The sequence below is a fragment of the Coregonus lavaretus genome (genome assembly GCF_964263955.1).
Source record: "Coregonus lavaretus genome assembly, chromosome: 10".
NCBI classification, from domain to species: domain Eukaryota; kingdom Metazoa; phylum Chordata; class Actinopteri; order Salmoniformes; family Salmonidae; genus Coregonus; species Coregonus lavaretus.
In genome coordinates this window covers 9,887,138-9,906,025 of record NC_139997.1, presented here as the reverse complement: position 1 = coordinate 9,906,025, position 18,888 = coordinate 9,887,138, and the positions used below count along the sequence as shown (strand labels likewise).

The 18,888-nt window shown below is 44.3% G+C and overlaps 1 protein-coding gene across 1 annotated transcript in view; it reads left to right on the top strand.

Moving 5' to 3' along the window:
• Positions 1–18,888, top strand: part of LOC311136029 (integrin alpha-1-like) — an 88,188-nt gene that overhangs the window by 29,526 nt on the left and 39,774 nt on the right. The window contains 1 exon segment of the mRNA XM_084170092.1: positions 13,138–13,250. Coding sequence (XP_084026218.1) covers positions 13,138–13,250 — 113 coding nt within the window.

Genomic DNA, 18,888 nt, shown 5'->3' with positions numbered 1-18,888 from the left:
GGATTGATGTGGCCGGTTCCCTACTAAGTAACAATATGTCGTCAGCATATAAAAACAGTTTATGATCTCTGGCACCTCCCATCACTCCTTTGATTCCTGAATCAGCTCTGATTGCTGCTGCCAAGGGCTCCAAAAATTGTAAAAAGGAGAGGTGAGAGGACTGCCCTGCTGGGTTCCCCTCTACAAATTAAAAAAGGAAGAGATTTTTAAGTCATTTAGCAAACACTCTTATCCAGAGCGACTTACAGTTAGTGAGTGCATAAATTTTTTCATACTGGCCCCCCGTGGGAATCGAACCCACAACCCTGGCGTTGCAAGCGCCATGCTCTACCAACTGAGCTACACGGGGCCCCAGAGATCATACCATTTGTGAGGACTACTGCTCTTGGATTGGAGTATAATACCTTAACCCACTTGATAAATCCAGGGCCAAAGCCAAACTTTTCAAGGGTATATGTCAAAAAGCCCCACTCCACCCTATCCAATGCCTTCTCCGCATCTAGGGAAATGGCTGAAGCAAACATCTAAGATAGTCTGTGGAGGTTCTACTTTTTACAAATCCCACCTGATCTTTGTGAATAATATGAGGTAGAACCTTCTCCAGCCTCATGGCTAGTACTTTGGAGAGCACCTTAAAATCAACTCTGATTAAACTGATAGGGTGAAAACTCCCATGGTCAGTGGGGTCTCTATCCTTCTTGATAATTAATGAAATTAGTGCCTTATTAAAGGTGTCGAGTAGCTGCTCCTGTGTTTAATATATATATTTTACATTTTTAGTCATTTAGCAGACACTCTTATCCAGAGCAACTTACAGGAGCAATTAGGGTTAAGTGCCTTGCTCAAGGGCACATCGGCAGATTTTTCACCTAGTCGGCTCGGGGATTAGAACCAGCGACCTTTTGGTTACTGGCACAACGCTCTTAACCACTAAGCTACCTGCCGCCCATTATGATAGTACCATTTTTGATAGCTGGTATTACAAAACAGGCATCTTTTTGTTTCAATTGTCTAGCCAATAATTTACCTGTTTTATCACCACTTTCATAAAAGTTTGTCCTCAGCCGAAACATTGCGTGTTCAGCCTTTTTGTTACAGATCTCATGTAATTGAAACTTCAGATCACAGACTTGTTTCAACAGTGACTCAGTATTTTTATTGGAAAACTCTTTTTCCAACTCTTTAATTTGAGACCCTAGTTTTTCAACTCTCTCTATCTTCCCTTTTCTTTCTACTGGTGTGTGCTATTATTTTACCCCTAACAAAAGCTTTAGAGGCCTCCCACAACATACTAAATTTATCAGTGGAACCAATGTTTGTTTGAAAAAAACACTTGAGGTCTGTCACGATCGTTGAGAGACGGGTCAGACCAAGGTGCAGCGTGGTATGCGTACATATTATTTAGAACTGATAGACAAAACAACAAACATGACGTCCTATGGGCTATACTCACAACAAGCCTAACAGGAACACAAACAAGATCCCACAACTAAGGTAGGCAACCAGGCTACTTAAGTATGATCCCCAATCAGAGACAACGAGTGACAGGTGCCTCTGATTGGGAATCACACCCGGCCAAACATAGAAAGATCAACCTAGATCTACAACATAGAAATACACTAACATAGATCTCAACAGAAAACTCACACCCTGACCCAACCAACAAGAGTTCTCTCGATCAGGGCATGACAAGGTCTTCATTGATGGAAGATTAAATGTTCGTCTTGGAATAAGGACGTCTTCATCCTCCCTCTAATGCTTTTCTTAGCCATATCAGCCTCAACTGCTATACATAATTCCACTGTTGCGTGGTCAGTCAAAGCAGTAACCCCTATTTTACAATCTATCACCTCTTTAGTCATACTCTTGGAAATTAGGAAGTAATCTATCCTGGAATGAGATTTATGGTTATGTGAATGAAATGTATATTACTTCTCTCTAGGATTGACAAGTCTCCATATATCTACCAGACCCAGATCCCTCATTAATAGGTGTATCCCTGCTCTGTCCCTTGGTACAGTTTTAGAATAAGTAGTTTTATCAAGGATACCATCTTGAACCTGGTTAAAGTCTCCCGCCACCACTGTATTGCCACCAATGATTTCCCCCATGACCTTATTAACCTTATGGAAAAACCCAGGATCCTCCTTGTTTGGTGCATAAATATTACAAATATTAACCTTATTACCATTTACCAGAACCTCAACACAAATCATTCTTCCTTCCTCATCCTTATGATGCTTTAACATGACAAAATAGTTTACTCCAATTGGGGAAGGGGTGGTGGGGTTGGAAAGTAATAAAGGGAAATATATTTTAAAAAAGGATATGTATATATATGTATGTACAGTGAGGGAAAAAAGTATTTGATCCCCTGCTGATTTTGTACGTTTGCCCACTGACAAAGACATGATCAGTCTATAATTTTAATGGTAGGTTTATTTGAACAGTGAGAGACAGAATAACAACAAAAAAATCCAGAAAAACGCATGTCAAAAATGTTATAAATTGATTTGCGTTTTAATAAGGGAAATAAGTATTTGACCCCTCTGCAAAACATGACTTAGTACTTGGTGGCAAAACCCTTGTTGGCAATCACAGAGGTCAAACGTTTATTGTAGTTGGCCACCAGGTTTGCACACATCTCAGGAGGGATATTGTCCCACTCCTCTTTGCAGATCTTCTCCAAGTCATTAAGGTTTCGAGGCTGACGTTTGGCAACTCGAACCTTCAACTCCCTCCACATATTTTCAATGGGATTAAAGTCTGGAGACTGGCTAGGCCACTCCAGGACCTTAATGTGCTTCTTCTTGAGCCACTCCTTTGTTGCCTTGGCCGTGTGTTTTGGGTCATTGTCATGCTGGAATACCCATCCACGACCCATTTTCAATGCCCTGGCTGAGGGAAGGAGGTTCTCACCCAAGATTTGACGGTACATGGCCCCGTCCATCGTCCCTTTGATGCGGTGAAGTTGTCCTGTCCCCTTAGCAGAAAAACACCCCCAAACCATAATGTTTCCACCTCCATGTTTGACGGTGGGGATGGTGTTCTTGGGGTCATAGGCAGCATTCCTCCTCCTCCAAACACGGCGAGTTGAGTTGATGCCAAAGAGCTCCATTTTGGTCTCATCTGACCACAACACTTTCAACCTGTTCTCCTCTGAATCATTCAGATGTTCATTGGCAAACTTCAGACGGCCCTGTATATGTGCTTTCTTGAGCAGGGGGACCTTGCGGGCGCTGCAGGATTTCAGTCCTTCACGGCGTAGTGTGTAACCAATTGTTTTCTTGGTGACTATGGTCCCAGCTGCCTTGAGATCATTGACAAGATCCTCCCGTGTAGTTCTGGGCTGATTCCTCACCGTTCTCATGATCATTGCAACTCCACGAGGTGAGATCTTGCATGGAGCCCCAGGCCGAGGGAGACTGACAGTTATTATGTGTTTCTTCCATTTGCGAATAATCGCACCAACTGTTGTCACCTTCTCACCAAGCTGCTTGGCGATAGTCTTGTAGCCCATTCCAGCCTTGTGTAGGTCTACAATCTTGTCCCTGACATCCTTGGAGAGCTCTTTGGTCTTGGCCATGGTGGAGAGTTTGGAATCTGATTGATTGATTGCTTCTGTGGACAGGTGTCTTTTATACAGGTAACAAGCTGAGATTAGGAGCACTCCCTTTAAGAGTGTGCTTCTAATCTCAGCTCGTTACCTGTATAAAAGACACCTGGGAGCCAGGAATCTTTCTGATTGAGAGGGGGTAAAATACTTATTTCCCTCATTAAAATGCAAATCAATTTATAACATGTTTGACATGTGTTTTTCTGGATTTTTTTGTTGTTATTCTGTCTCTCACTGTTCAAATAAACCTACCATTAAAATTATAGACTGATCATTTCTTTGTCAGTTGGCAAATGTACAAAATCAGCAGGGGATCAAATACTTTTTTCCCTCACTGTATGTGTATATGTATGTGTATACATATATATATATATATATATATATTTGTGAGAGAAAAAAACATATGGGGGATTGGAAGTGATGCAGACAATTACATTGATGGAAGTTACAATCTATCTGCAATATTAAAGCTGATCTACCCCCTAAAAAACAAACAAAAAACATGACAAACTGCAACTTTTTATGTACTAAAATTGCAACACCATGTTTTTTGCTTGAAAATGAGCTATGAAATACCTGCCCAACCCAATCCCTTTTCAATTTAGCAGCCTCTGAATCAACCAAATGAGTTTCTTGGATAAAAGCTATATCAGATTGTTGGGATTTGAGATAACATAAACATTTCTTCCTCTTAATAGGATTCTGTGAACCGTTGATATTCCATGAAATTATATTTGTATATGTTTTAGACATTTATCAAACCTTGCATATTGGGTGTTAGAATTATATAGAAAGTCAATCATTTTCGGTGCTGTCATGCTATCAGATATTACAACCTCAACCTTGGTCGCGCTAAAAACACTTGCACGAGCCAAAAACCTAACGACACAATACAAAACACAAAACAGTAACAACCACCCCACCCCTCTCCCCCTGTTTTTCTACTTGAAGAGAAAAGCCCTCCCTCACTCGGTCCGCGAGACACTTACAAGCGGTCACCCAAGGCTCCCCCCCCACCCAATTTAGCCGTCTACTTGAAAATATACAGGACACCTTAGTAAAAAATAAATTTGAATGCGTGCACCCCTTTTCGTCCACTTATTTAACCATAGCATATAGCTAACATAGCATATAGCTAACATAGCATATAGCTAACATAGCTAACAATACTTGTATTCACCCACCAAATGGCAATAAGTAACAAGAATAGGGAAGAAAAAGAAACTAAACTGAATTAAAGGAAAGGGGGAAAACAATATTTTCTATGAACCCATATACAGTTGAAGTCGGAAGTTTACATACACTTAGGTTGGAGTCATTAAAACTTGTTTTTCAACCACTCCACAAATTTCTTGTTAACAAACTATAGTTTTGGCAAGTCGGTTAGGACATCTACTTTGTGCATGACACAAGTAATTCTTCCAACAATTGTTTACAGACAGATTATTTCACTTATAATTCACTGTATCACAATTCCAGTGGGTCAGAAGTTTACATGCACTAAGTTGACTGTGCCTTTAAACAGCTTGGAAAATTCCAGAAAATGATGTCATGGCTTTAGAAGCTTCTGATAGGCTAATTGACATCATTTGAGTCAATTGGAGGTGTACCTGTGGATGTATTTCAAGGCCTACCTTCAAACTCAGTGCCTCTTTGCTTGACATCATGGGAAAATCAAAAGAAATCAGCCAAGACCTCAGAAAACAAGTTGTAGACATCGACAAGTCTGGTTCATCCTTGGGAGCAATTTCCAAACGCCTGAAGGTACCACGTTCATCTGTACAAACAGTAGTACGCAAGTATAAACACCATGGGACCACGCAGCCATCATACCGCTCAGGAAGGAGACGCGTTCTGTCTCCTAGAGATTAACGTACTTTGGTGCGAAAAGTTCAAATCAATCCCAGAACAACAGTAAAGGACCTTGTGAAGATGCTGGAGGAAACAGGTACAAAAGTATCTATATCCACAGTAAAATGAAATCTAAGGTGTATGTAAACTTCCGACTTCAACTGTAAAATCAGATCAATTAAAATAATGTAAAGGTTGTTAGTTCCATCTACTTAATTTACCGACATCTTTGCTTGAGGGTAGTTTTGACCAGACAACTTGAATACAGTCACTGGGTAGCCAACCGGCTAAACCTCCAGTGACAAAAAAAGCGTTGTAGCTATGCAGTCGGAAATAGCCAAATAGCTAAATACTGTAGCTATTAGTTTGCCGAATTGTCATTTCACAGTGTCTGTGCGATAGTGTGCCACATAAACACTGTCCATTGTAGAACTCACTGGCCAATATAGCTCTGCCATCCATGCCCTTATTTCTGGTCCTCTGAGCTTTTCTTGAGGAATTCCATCACCTTGCGATAGTCATCGAAGCTCTGTCTTTCCCCCTTCCATGTAAAGCGTAGCACAGCTGGGTAGGCGAGTGTGAAACATACATCCAACTCATACGGCCTCTTCCTTGTTGCGGTAAAAAGCCTTTTATCCTCCAGCTCCTTGGTCATATCAGGAAAGAATGATGGCTTGCAGCCCTTCCAAGTAAGACACATCTGCTGTCTTCAACCAGGATCTCAGCGATCACTGCCTTATTGCCTGCGTCCGTAATTGGTTCCGCGGTCAAACGACCACCCCTCATCACTGTCAAACGCTCCCTAAAACACTTTAGCGAGCAGGCCTTTCTAATTGTCCTGGCCCGGGTATCCTGGATGGATATTGACCTCATTCCGTCAGTAAAGGATGCCTGGTTGTTCTTTAAAAGTGCTTTCCTCTCAATCTTAAATAAGCATGCCCCATTAAAAAAATTCAGAACTAAGAACAGATATAGCCCCTGGTTCTCATCAGACTTGACTGCCCTTGACCAGCACAAAAACATCCTGTGGCGTACTACATTTAGCATCAAACAGCCCCCGCGATATGCAACTTTTCAGGGAAGTCAGGAACCAATATACACAATCAGTTAGGAAAGCAAAAGCTAGCTTTTTCAAGCAGAAATGTGCATCCTGTAGCACTAACTCCAAAAAGTTTTGGGACACTGTAAAGTCCATGGAAAATAAGAGCACCTCCTCCCAACTGCCCACTGCACTGAGGCTAGGAAACACTGTCACCACCGATAAATCTACAATAATAGAGAATTTCAACAAGCATTATGCTACGGCTGGCCATGCTTTCCACCTGGCTACCACTACCCCGGCCACCAGCTCTGCACCCTCCGCTGCAACTTGCCCATGCCCCCCCTTCTTATTGGCAGACTAAATAGCCTTGGTTTCTCTAATGACTGCCTCGCCTGGTTCACCAACTACTTCTCAGATAGAGTTCAATGTGTCAAATCGGAGGGCCTGTTGTCTGGACCTCTGGCCGTCTCTATGGGGGTGCCACAGGGTTCAATTCTCGGGCCGACTCTATTACCTGTGTATATCAATGATGTTGCTCTTGCTGCTGGTGACGCTCGGATCCACCTCTATGCGGACGACACCATTTTGTATACATCTGGCCCTTCATTGGACACTGTGTTAACAAACCTCCAAAGGAGCTTCAATGCCATACAACACTCCTTCCGTAGCCTCTAACTGCTCTTAAACGCTAGTAAAACTAAATGCATGCTCTTCAACCGCTGCTTGCACCCGCCCACCCGACTAGAATCACTACTCTCGGCGGGTCTGACCTAGAGTATGTGGACAACTACAAATACCTAGGTGTCTGGTTAGACTGTAAACTCTCCTTCCAGACTCACATTAAGCATCTCCAATCAAAAGTTAGATCTAGAATCGGCTTCCTATTTCGCAACAAAGTCTCCTTCACTCATGCTGCCAAACATGCCCTCGTAAAACTGACTATCCTACCGATCCTTGACTTCGGCGACGTCATTTACAAAATAGCCTCCAACACTCTACTCAGCAAATTGGATGTAGTCTATCACAGTGCCATCCGTTTTGTCACCAAAGCCCCATATACTACCCACCATTTTGACCTGTACGCTCTTGTTGGCTGGCCCTCACTACATATTCGTCGCCAAACCCACTGGCTCCAGGTCATCTATAAATCACTGCTAGGCAAATCCCTGTCTTATCTTAGCTCACTGGTCACCATAGCAACACCCACCCGTAGTCTACGCTCCAGCAGGTATATCTCACTGGTCATCCCCAAAGCCAACACCTCCTTTGGCCGCCATTCCTTCTAGTTCTCTGCTGCCAATGATTGGAACGAACTGCAAAAATCTCTGAAGCTGGAGACTCTTATCTCCCTCACTAAGTTTAAGCGTCAGTTGTCAGAGCAGCTTACCGATCACTGCACCTGTACACAGCCATTCTGAAATTAGCCCATCCAACTACCTCATCCCCATATTGTTATTTATTTTGCTAATTTTCACCCCAGTATCTCTATTTGCACATCATCTTTTGCACATCTATCATTCCAGTGTTAATTACGAAATGTTAACTATTTTTGCACTATGGCCTATTTATTTATTGCCTTACCTCCATAACTTACTACATTTGCACACACTGTATATATATTTTCTGTTGTATTTTTGACTTAATTTTTTGTTTACCCCATATGTAACTCTGTGTTGTTTTTATCGCACTGCTTGCTTTATCTTGGCCAGGTCACAGTTGTAAATGAGAACTTGTTCTCAACTGGCTTACCTGGTTAAATAAAGGTGAAATAAAAATAAAACAAGTCACTTCTCTCTTCTCCGTATACATTCCCTTCGCAGTGGCCAGCACTCTCTCTCTCTCTCCAGATCCCTGAGAAATTGGATGATGATCGGTCTAGGCGGCTGATTCTCGCATGGTACACACACACAGTACACATACACACAGTTAGAAACAGGCCCATACCCATGCACATACAATTCCATCTCATATGATCTAGTTATATCAACAATCTCAGAATGAATGTCTAAGCAACTAGGCTTAAAGAAAAAGCTTCTAGTACTCAAGCATGATAAATGTTTTCCATCACAAGCCTCCGAAATAATTAGTCTCACACATTCCCGTGGCTTGGCATCCTCCAGACCCTCCTTGACCCCTAAAAGTCTTAAATTGAGGCGCCTGGCTCGGTTAGCTCCATCTTGCACGCTTCTGTGGAGATCCTCATACAGTTTGTCGTTCTTCTCTGCTTTCTTAATCAGTCAGTTGTTGTCATCCTCCAGTGTTGATTTCCGACGCTCTGCCTCATCTAGCCTCTGTAATATGACCGATACATCTTCTTGCATATCCATCTGAGATTGCTTGACCTGAGAAACACCTGATTCAAGAGATTCAAGAATGGTGCTGACTCTACCCATTTCTTCCATGGCCTTCTGTAGGGATGATTGCAAGGCCGACAACGAGCTGGGTTCCATGTTCTGCCGTTTCAACGTCATGCTTGCTGAAGTGCTAGCAACAGAGCTAGGCCTATTAGCCGCTGCGCTGGCGATCTTGCTATGTGTACGTGCTGAAGCTGAATTAAATGCAGACATTGTTGAAAAACTTAGATAAAACAACTAAAAGTAATTTTCCCCTCAAAAACTATTATATTAAATTGACTATTCTATCGAACTTTGAAGAAATTGGGAGGGTTTTATTGGGAGGCTCCTTTCAGACAACCACCTTGCTTCGCAGCATCATGTGACTCCCGGCCACTGTCTTTTTACACGTATCTCTCCTGCTTGTGGTTGAAATCAGTCATTACTGGTAGTCAGGGTTGGGGTCAATTCCATTTAAATTCCAGTCAATTCAAGAAGTACACTGAAATTCCAATTCCAATTCTCTTCAATGCATTTCAATGAGGAAAATGTCGAATTGGAATTGGAATTTGGTTTACTTTGAATTGACTGTAATTTAAATGAAATTGACCCCAACCCTGACAGTAGTTTGGTTTCCTGTTAGCTGAACAAGTTCAACATTGAGATACAGTATCTTGCAATACCGATTGCAATCATATCATGACTTATGGGTCCCTCCCTGTAAAGTTTACCATTTCTATTTTTTTTAACCACATTTATTTTGTATTTTTTGTATTTTTTTGATGGGTGGGTGTCAATTTACACAGTTTATTACCCGTAGGCTGTCACTCTATAAAAAAAAAAATCTATAAAAATAATAGAAATTACATACAGAGAAATTATCATATTGATCACACAGGATTTTGTAATAATACAATTGGTATGTAAAGAAAAGAGAAACAAAAATAGGTTTTCCTACACCCCCAGCTCCCCATCCCATTCCCCCGAGTTCCCTATCCCATTCTCCCCAGCTCCCCATTCCATTCACCCAGCCCAACATCACCCCCAGCTCCCCATCCCATTCCCCCAGCCCAACATCACCCCGAGCTCACCATCCCATTCCCCCCAGCCCAACATCACCCCCAGCTCCCCATTCCATTCCCCCCAGCCCAACAACCCCCCCCCCCCCCCAGCTCCCCATCCCATTCCCCCCAGCCCAACATCCCCCCCAGCTCCCCATCCCATTCCACCCAGCACAACACCCAGCACAACATCACCCCCAGCTCCCCATCCCTTTCCTCCCAGCCCAACATGTCTCTGTCCAGCCCACCCGGAAACCATGTTTTTCACCCCTTCCCACCCACCTAGCAACACAGGTAGGTTGTCAGTCCCCACCCCCCCATATCTCTATCATGGTTCAGGCTAGGCCACCCCCCCATCTCCCGAGTGGCGCAGTGGTCTAAGGCACTGCATTGCAGTGCTAGCTGTGTCACTAGAGATCCTGGTTCGAATCCAGGCTCTGTCGTAGCCGGCCGTGACCGGGAGACCCATAGGGCGGCGCACAATTGGCCCAGCGTCGTCCAGGGTAGGGGAGGGAATGGCCGGCAGGGATGTAGCTCAGTTGGTAGAGCATGGCGTTTGCAGTGCCAGGGTTGTGGGTTCGATTCCCACGGGGGGCCAGTATGAAAAAAAATATATATTAAAATAATGTATGCACTCACTAACTGTAAGTCGCTCTGGATAAGAGCGTCTGCTAAATGAGAAAAATGTAAAATGTAAATGTAGTTCCAATGAAGAGAAGTCTTAACCCTACAGCGTACAATGACATTCTAGACAATTCTGTGCTTCCAGTTTGGGGAAGTTCCTTTCCTGTTTCAGCATGACAATGCCCCCGTGCACAAAGCGGGGTCCATACAGAAATGGTTTGTCGAGATCAGTGTGGAAGAACTTGACTGGCCTGCACAGTGCCCAGACCTTGACCCCATCGAACACCTTTGGGATGAATTGGAACGCCGACTGCGAGCCAGGCCTAATTGCCGACCTCACTAATGCTCTTGTGGCTGAATGGAATCAAGTCCCCGCAGCAATGTTCCAACATCTAGTGGAAAGCCTTCCCAGAAGAGTGGAGACTGTTATAGCAGCAAAGGGGAGACCAACTCCCTGCCTCCATCCCTGCTCCTGTATCAGTTAGGCCTACGGTCTTAGACACTGGCTCAAATAGAGTCCCTCCCTCCATCCCTGCTCCTGTATCAGTTAGGCCTACGGTCTTAGACACTGGCTCAAATAGAGTCCCTCCCTCCATCCCTGCTCCTGTATCAGTTAGGCCTGCGGTCTTAGACACTGGCTCAAATAAAGAGTCCCTCCCTCCGCCTGTTAAGTGAACACAACCCACCAGAGTGTCCACTCATCCCACCAGTAAAGACACTGTGAAACCAAGCATCCATGATCCCTCTCTTAATTGGTCAAGGAGCACATTTTTACATGCTAGTAAACTATGTCTGCCTCCCTTTAGAGAAAGGCACTATCCCCTCAGACAGAGAGAGAGGCAGCCGGGACCCTATAGTTCTCCACTGGATGCCCTTACAGTGTGAGCCTCTGGATGTGTCCAAATGGCACACTATTCCCTACACAGTACACTACTACCTAAATAGGGAATAGGGTGCCATTTGGGACGCAGCCTCTAACTAGCTAACTATCCCCATACATTTAGCTGGAATGGGCTTATTAACCTCATATGGGACCAGTTACGGTAATTCAGTCCTTCTCAATCAGCAGGAGCAGCTGTGATGAGGAACGATGAACGATCCCACAGCTTTCTCTTCCTACAGAGTTCTAGTAGAGAATGCCCTAATAGCTCCAGTTACTCTCACTTGTACACAGATAGATACCACTGTATAAGAATGACGAGGGCTAGTTATGTGTTTGTTCCAATATCCACACATACGTACCACTTTAAGGCATTTTTATGCTTGCAATTTCACCCAGAGATCATGTAAAGCAAGACCTGATAGTTCCATTTACTTTCTATTACACAAATACAGTACCGCTGTATAAGATTGATGAAGATATGATCCAATATCCATACTAACATACCATACCATAGAATGCATGCCTGACACTAGCTTCATTCTAAGACATATGCTAGTAGTACGTGTTGATATTGGAGCATAGCCTTGGTTGGACTGATCATTCACAGAAACCTCCATTAAAGTCAAAGAGAGAGAGTGAGAGCGAGATTGTGCCTAGATGCTTACGTTACTTAACCTGGGTTACTATAGATGTGAGGTGAGTGATCTTAACCTGGGTTACTGTAGATGTGAGGTGAGTGATCTTAACCTGGGTTACTGTAGATGTGAGGTGAGTGATCTTAAACTGGGTTACTGTAAATGTAAGGTGAGTGATCTTAACCTGGGTTACTGTAGATGTGAGTGATCTTAACCTGGGTTACTGTAGATGTGAGGTGAGTGATCATAACCTGGGTTAATGTAGATGTGAGGTGAGTGAAATGAACCTGGGTTACTGTAGATGTGAGTGATCATTCACAGATGGCATGGCACCATTAGACGCCTCTCACTCAGAGCTAGGGTTGTTGAAAGTGTGCGAGGTCAGTGTGCGAGGTCAGTGTGCGAGGTCAGTGTGCGAGGTCAGTGTGCGAGGTCAGTGTGCGAGGTCAGTGTGCGAGGTCAGTGTGCTAGGTCAGTGTGCTAGGTCAGTGTGCTAGGTCAGTGAGGATCAGGCACAGACGTCTATGCAGTATGTAACTGTAGCTGTGAGATCTGAGATGATGACGGCTTTCTCTCTCTCAGATGGCTGTGTGTGTGTGTGTGTGTGTGTGTGTCTGTGTGTGTGTGTGTTCCCACTGCTGGCTCCCTCTTTAGGTGATCAGGGGCCATTAGGAGGGTGGAATGTTAATTAGCTGACTGTTTAAATGCTAGCAGATAACTAGCTTAGTTTAGCATCGTATCCTACCCAGAAGATTTCTGAGAGAGAACCAAGCACTTCTGGAGTTTGTTATTGCACTCAGCTAACAAGCTGTATTGCAATGCAGAGTATGGGTTACTCACTCAGAACATGTAAACAATGTAATGACGAGTAAACATAGTAGGCCTAACTGTTCAAATGTATACTTTCCACTGCACTATTCAGATACTTTTACTTATAAAGTGTTTTGTTAGTGAAAAAAACAAAAACTCAACCCCAGGTCACGAGGTGATCTCCAGTTGTTGCTTACAATGTCCACAAATCCTGTCAACTTTATGGTGGGTGGGTGTATGGAATAACCTGCTAACCTCTCTCCTCTGTTTCTGTCTTTAAAGGGTGCTGATTGGTTCTCCCCTGGCCGGCCAGCCAGCCAAACGGACTGGAGATGTCTACAAATGCCCTGTGGGTCGAGGACCAAACCCTAAATGTATCAAACTGGAGCTGCCTGGTGAGAACCTGTGTGTGTGTGTGTGTGTGTGTGTGTGTGTGTGTGTGTGTGTGTGTGTGTGTGTTTGGTTTAACTATCCTTGTGGGGACCAGAAGTCATCACAAGGATAGTAAAACAAGAAAAACTCGGACAACTGGGGACATTTCGCTGGTCCCCACAAGGAAAAAGGTTATTTTAGGCTTAGTGTTTAGGTTTTGGGTTACTGTTACAATTAGGGTTAGCGGTTAGGTTTAAGTTTGGGGTTAGGTTAATAGTTAGGGTTGGTCCCCACAAGGATAGTAAAACAAACGTGTGTGTGTTCTCATTTGCATATGTGCGCGCTTGTGTGCATGCCTGCATTTGTGTGTCATTGATACTGTGTTATTGATCCTCCAGATGTTAGCACTAGCTGATCTAAGGCTTAGCCCCTAACACACAGCCTCATATTGTATGGTGTGCTGTTTTTTTATTTCACCTTTATTTAACCAGGTAAGCCAGTTGAGAACAAGTTCTCATTTACAACTGCGACCTGGCCAAGATAAAGCAAAGCAGTGCGACAAAAACAACAACACAGAGTTACATATGGGGTAAACAAAACATAAAGTAAAAAATACAACAGAAAATATATATACAGTGTGTGCAAATGTAGTAAGTTATGGAGGTAAGGCAATAAATAGGCCATAGTGCAAAATAGTTACAATTTCGTATTAACACTGGAATGATAGATGTGCAAAAGATGATGTGCAAATAGAGATACTGGGGTGCAAATTAGCAAAATAAATAACAATATGGGGATGAGGTAGTTGGATGGGCTAATTTCAGAATGGCTGTGTGCAGGTGCAGTGATCGGTAAGCTGCTCTGACAACTGACGCTTAAAGTTAGTGAGGGAGATAAGAGTCTCCAGCTTCAGAGATTTTTGCAGTTCGTTCCAGTCATTGGCAGCAGAGAACTGGAAGGAATGGCGGCCAATGGAGGTGTTGTCTTTGGGGATGACCAGTGAGATATACCTGCTGGAGCGCAGACTACGGGTGGGTGTTGCTATGGTGAACAGTGAGCTAAGATAAGACGGGGATTTGCCTAGCAGTGATTTATAGATGACCTGGAGCCAGTGGGTTTGGCGACGAATATGTAGTGAGGGCCAGCCAACAAGAGCGTACAGGTCAAAATGGTGGGTAGTACATGGGGCTTTGGTGACAAAACGGATGGCACTGTGATAGACTACATCCAATTTGCTGAGTAGAGTGTTGGAGGCTATTTTGTAAATGACATCGCCGAAGTCAAGGATCGGTAGGATAGTCAGTTTTACGAGGGCATGTTTGGCAGCATGAGTGAAGGAGGCTTTGTTGCGAAATAGGAAGCTGATTCTAGATCTAACTTTTGATTGGAGATGCTTAATGTGAGTCTGGAAGGAGAGTTTACAGTCTAACCAGACACCTAGGTATTTGTAGTTGTCCACATACTCTAGGTCAGACCCGCCGAGAGTAGTGATTCTAGTCGGGTGGGCGGGTGCAAGCAGCGTTCGGTTGAAGAGCATGCATTTAGTTTTACTAGTGTTTAAGAGCAGTTGGAGGCTATGGAATGAGTGTTGTATGGCGTTGAAGCTCGTTTGGCGGTTTGTTAACACAGTGTCCAATGAAGGGCCAGATGTATACAAAATGGTGTCGTCCGCATAGAGGTGGATCCGAGCGTCACCAGCAGCAAGAGCGACATCATTGATATACACAGAGAATAGAGTCGGCCCAAGAATTGAACCCTGTGGCACCCCCATAGAGACTGCCAGAGGTCCAGACAACAGGCCCTCCGATTTGACACATTGAACTCTATCTGAGAAGTAGTTGGTGAACCAGGCGAGGCAGTCATTTGAGAAACTAAGGCTATTTAATGTGCCAATAAGAATGTGGTGGTTGACAGTCGAAAGCCTTGGCCAGGTCGATGAAGACGGCTGCGCAGGACTGTCTTTTATCGATCGCGGTTATAATATCGTTTAGGACCTTGAGCGTGGCTGAGGTGCACCCATGACCAGCTCGGAAACCGGATTGCATAGCGGAGAAGGTACGGTGGGATTCGAAATGGTCGGTGATCTGTTTGTTAACTTGGCTTTCAAAAACTTTCGAAAGGCAGGGCAGGATGGATATAGGTCTGTAACAGTTTGGATCTAGAGTGTCACCCCCTTTGAAGAGGGGGATGACCACGGCAGCTTTCCAATCTCTGGGGATCTCAGACGTTACGAAAGAGAGGTTGAACAGGCTAGTAATTTTAGAAAGAAAGGGTCCACATTGTCTAGCCCAGCTGATTTGTAGGGGTCCAGATTTTCAGCTCTTTCAGAACATCAGCTGTCTGAATTTGTGTAAAGGAAAAGCGGGGGGGGGGGGGGGGTAGTGGTAGCCAGGTGCTAGGGTCCAGTGATTCCGGCAGAAAATCCGATATGCTTTGGGTCGATAGCACACTGTGCAGACTGGCCGACATATTGTCCAGGCTAGAGCTAGTGCTGGCTGGTGGGTAGTGCAGGCCACGGACAATGGTGAAGACGCTAACGGTGGCTAATATCAAGTAGCTAGCTAGCTGGCTACCACAGCCATTCGGTTGCAGCTAGACTAGTTTCAGCTTAAGGTTCTTGATAAAAATTATAAAGAAATAATAGAATCCTTTCCACGTTGGGTGAGTCGGGTTGCACGAAAGTATATTCAGTTAAAGAATGAAAAGTAAAATTGAGATATATATATACAAAATAGACAAAAAAACTAAAAAAAATGGCTATTTACACAAGGATACTACAGAAAACACGGCCGCACTGCTACGCCATCTTGGACTGGTCTAGTCTGGGACTCCCTCCCTCCCTGACAGTATGCTGGACAGGACGTGAGGCACAGCAGCACCACAGCAGAACAGGAAAACACTACATAAACAGGATTTTAATGTCTCATCTCATCCACTCATAACTGTATCATCATTAACTAACCAGATAACCAATATGACTCCACTCCACTGCTTCATGCTTCAGCCTCTGGGCTTCTAATGACGCTGACTCAATACTGAACAGGGTTGGGGTCAATTCCATTTCAGTAAAGTAAATTAAGGAAGGAAACTCCATTGACTGAAATGAAATGGTTTTGACCCCAACCCTGTTACTGACTCCCTTTCAGCAGGCAGGGTTGAGCTTAGTTAGGATTACTAAATCAATATAATGGAACTGAATCAATTACATTTGGGGTACATAATATATATTTAACATTGACATTATCTGTTGTTTTGGTATCTGTAGGAAATGCATGGTTTATGTATTAGATTTATGAATGTGCCCTGCTAAAGTTTGTAAGAGATAAGGATATTTGTCCTCCAGATGACGATCTGGTCATATACAGTGTCAGTCTTACAACGGCTGTATTGTCCTATAGCTTGATGGCCGTTTTGTTCTACAGCCACTGGACGTGATGTGAGTTATGAGAACATGAGAGTACCTACTGTTACGAACCGTCTCGTAGCCCGTAACAAAGAGGAAGACAACGCGGACATAAAGAAACAAATATATTTATTCAACAAAGTAAACTATATCCAAGTAGCAATGGTGTGTGTAGTCAGTAGTGTAAGTGAGTGGATGGGTGCATAGATGGTGAAAGTGAGGGGTGTTGAGAGGTGCCAAAACAAACGAACACAAAGAAGCCCCAAAATGCCCCAACCAAAAACAACAGGGTGTCTGTGTGGAGAGAGTCTCTTCGCTGTATGGGGGAAAGGTGTATATATCCCCGGGACACACCCGAGCCCAGGCCCAGGTGTGTCCCATTTCACAGACCTTTGCGCACAGGAAGCAACCTTTAAGAGGAAAGACTAAAACGAGGACAGCAGGGAACAGATGACAGGAGCGACAGAACAGGACAATACAAAACACAGAATCAACAGTGACCGGTCACATGGACGACACGCATACACTCGGGGACAACGCAAATGAGAAAACGCGTGTCCACCGATCAATAGGACCAGACGCGTTCAGGAACAGCGCGCATGAGAGAGAGCGTCAGCAACAACATTATTAGATCCCCTGATGTGCTTCACATCGTGATGGAATGCCTGTAAAAACAAACACCATCTCATTATCGTCTGGTTAGGACACATCATAGACCTCAAGATGGTGAGAGGGTTATGGTTGGTGTAGACCACAATAGGTACTACATCCGACCCGACATACACCTCGAAGTGTTGTAGCGCCCGTATGAGTGCTAGCGCTTCTTTTTCCTCCACGGAGTAGTTCAACTGATCGGTTAAACTTTTTGGAGCATAAACTAACAGGCCTCTCAACACCAGACACATCAGCTTGCAGGAGGACTGCACCTGCCCCCACGTGACTCACATCCACTTGCAAGGTGAATGACAAATCCATGTGAGAAGCAGCCAGCACCGGAGTTGAGGTAAGCAGCCTCTTCGCATCCTCAAAAGCCTGTTGACAGAGAGGAGACCAGACGTAAACTGCCTTAGCTTTCAGCAGATCTGTCAGGGGAGAGACCACCGTAGAGAAGTTCCTACAGAAACTACGGTAATAACCAATCATTCCCAAGAAACGCATCAGTTCCTTTTTAGTGGTTGGTAGTGGAAAAGCATCAATAGCTACCACTTTAGCCCGAACAGGACGCACTTCACCCTGCCCAACCAGGGTATATAACGGTCGTCTGAGCAAACTCACACTTTGCCAGATTGACAGAGAGGCGACCCGCAGCCAGGCGGTCGAACAAGGCTTGAATATGGGACAGATGCTCCTCCCAAGTAAGTATCTGCATAAACCACTACATCGTCCAGATAAACAGCGCACCAGACCAGACCGGAGACAAGCCTATTCATAAGGCGCTGAAAGGTGGCAGGTGCGTTACGCAGGCCGAAACTCATAACCGAATACGAGTACAGACCGGAGGGTGTAATAAAGGCAGAGATTCCATGTGCCCTATGTATCAGTGGCACCTGCCAATAGCCCTTTAATAGGTCAAACTTGCTCACAAACTTGCTCAACGCAGTCCTCCATCTGAGGAAGAGGAAATCAATCTGGTTTAGTGACACTGTTTACCTTACGGTAGTCTGTACAAAATATGTTTGTCCCATCCGGTTTACTGACCAAGATACAGGGAGAAGCCCAGCTGGAGAAAGAAGACTCTGTAATATCATTCACCAGCATGTACCTAATCTCAGCATCCAGACAACTAAGTTTCTCTGAAGAAACTCTATAGAACCGCTGACGGATGGGGTCATCATCCCCAACATCAATATCGTGTTCTATTAAGTTTGTACGTGTAGGTGTATCAGAAAACAAAACTGGAAAACTCTGAATCAGACCGACCAACTCGTCTTGCCTATCAGCAGGTAGATGAGTGAGAAGGCTATCCAAAACATCCAGTGACTCTGAATTTTTCAATCTACCCTGCAGTACGCAATCGTCGGGACCAGGGACATCCTCCTCACCAATCACGGACATAGCATGACAAAAAGAAGAACTCAGCGATGTAACAGTACCGGCCAAAAGAACAGGTTTACCGTCCTCTGTGGACTCACTCTTCGGCCCCAGAGGAACGTGCATAATAGGGTTTTAGCAGAGGTACATGGCACAGTTGGTGCGCTTTCCTCCGTTCCGGAGTGGCAACTAGATCGTTTTGCTCAGTGCACTGGCGCACAACCGTA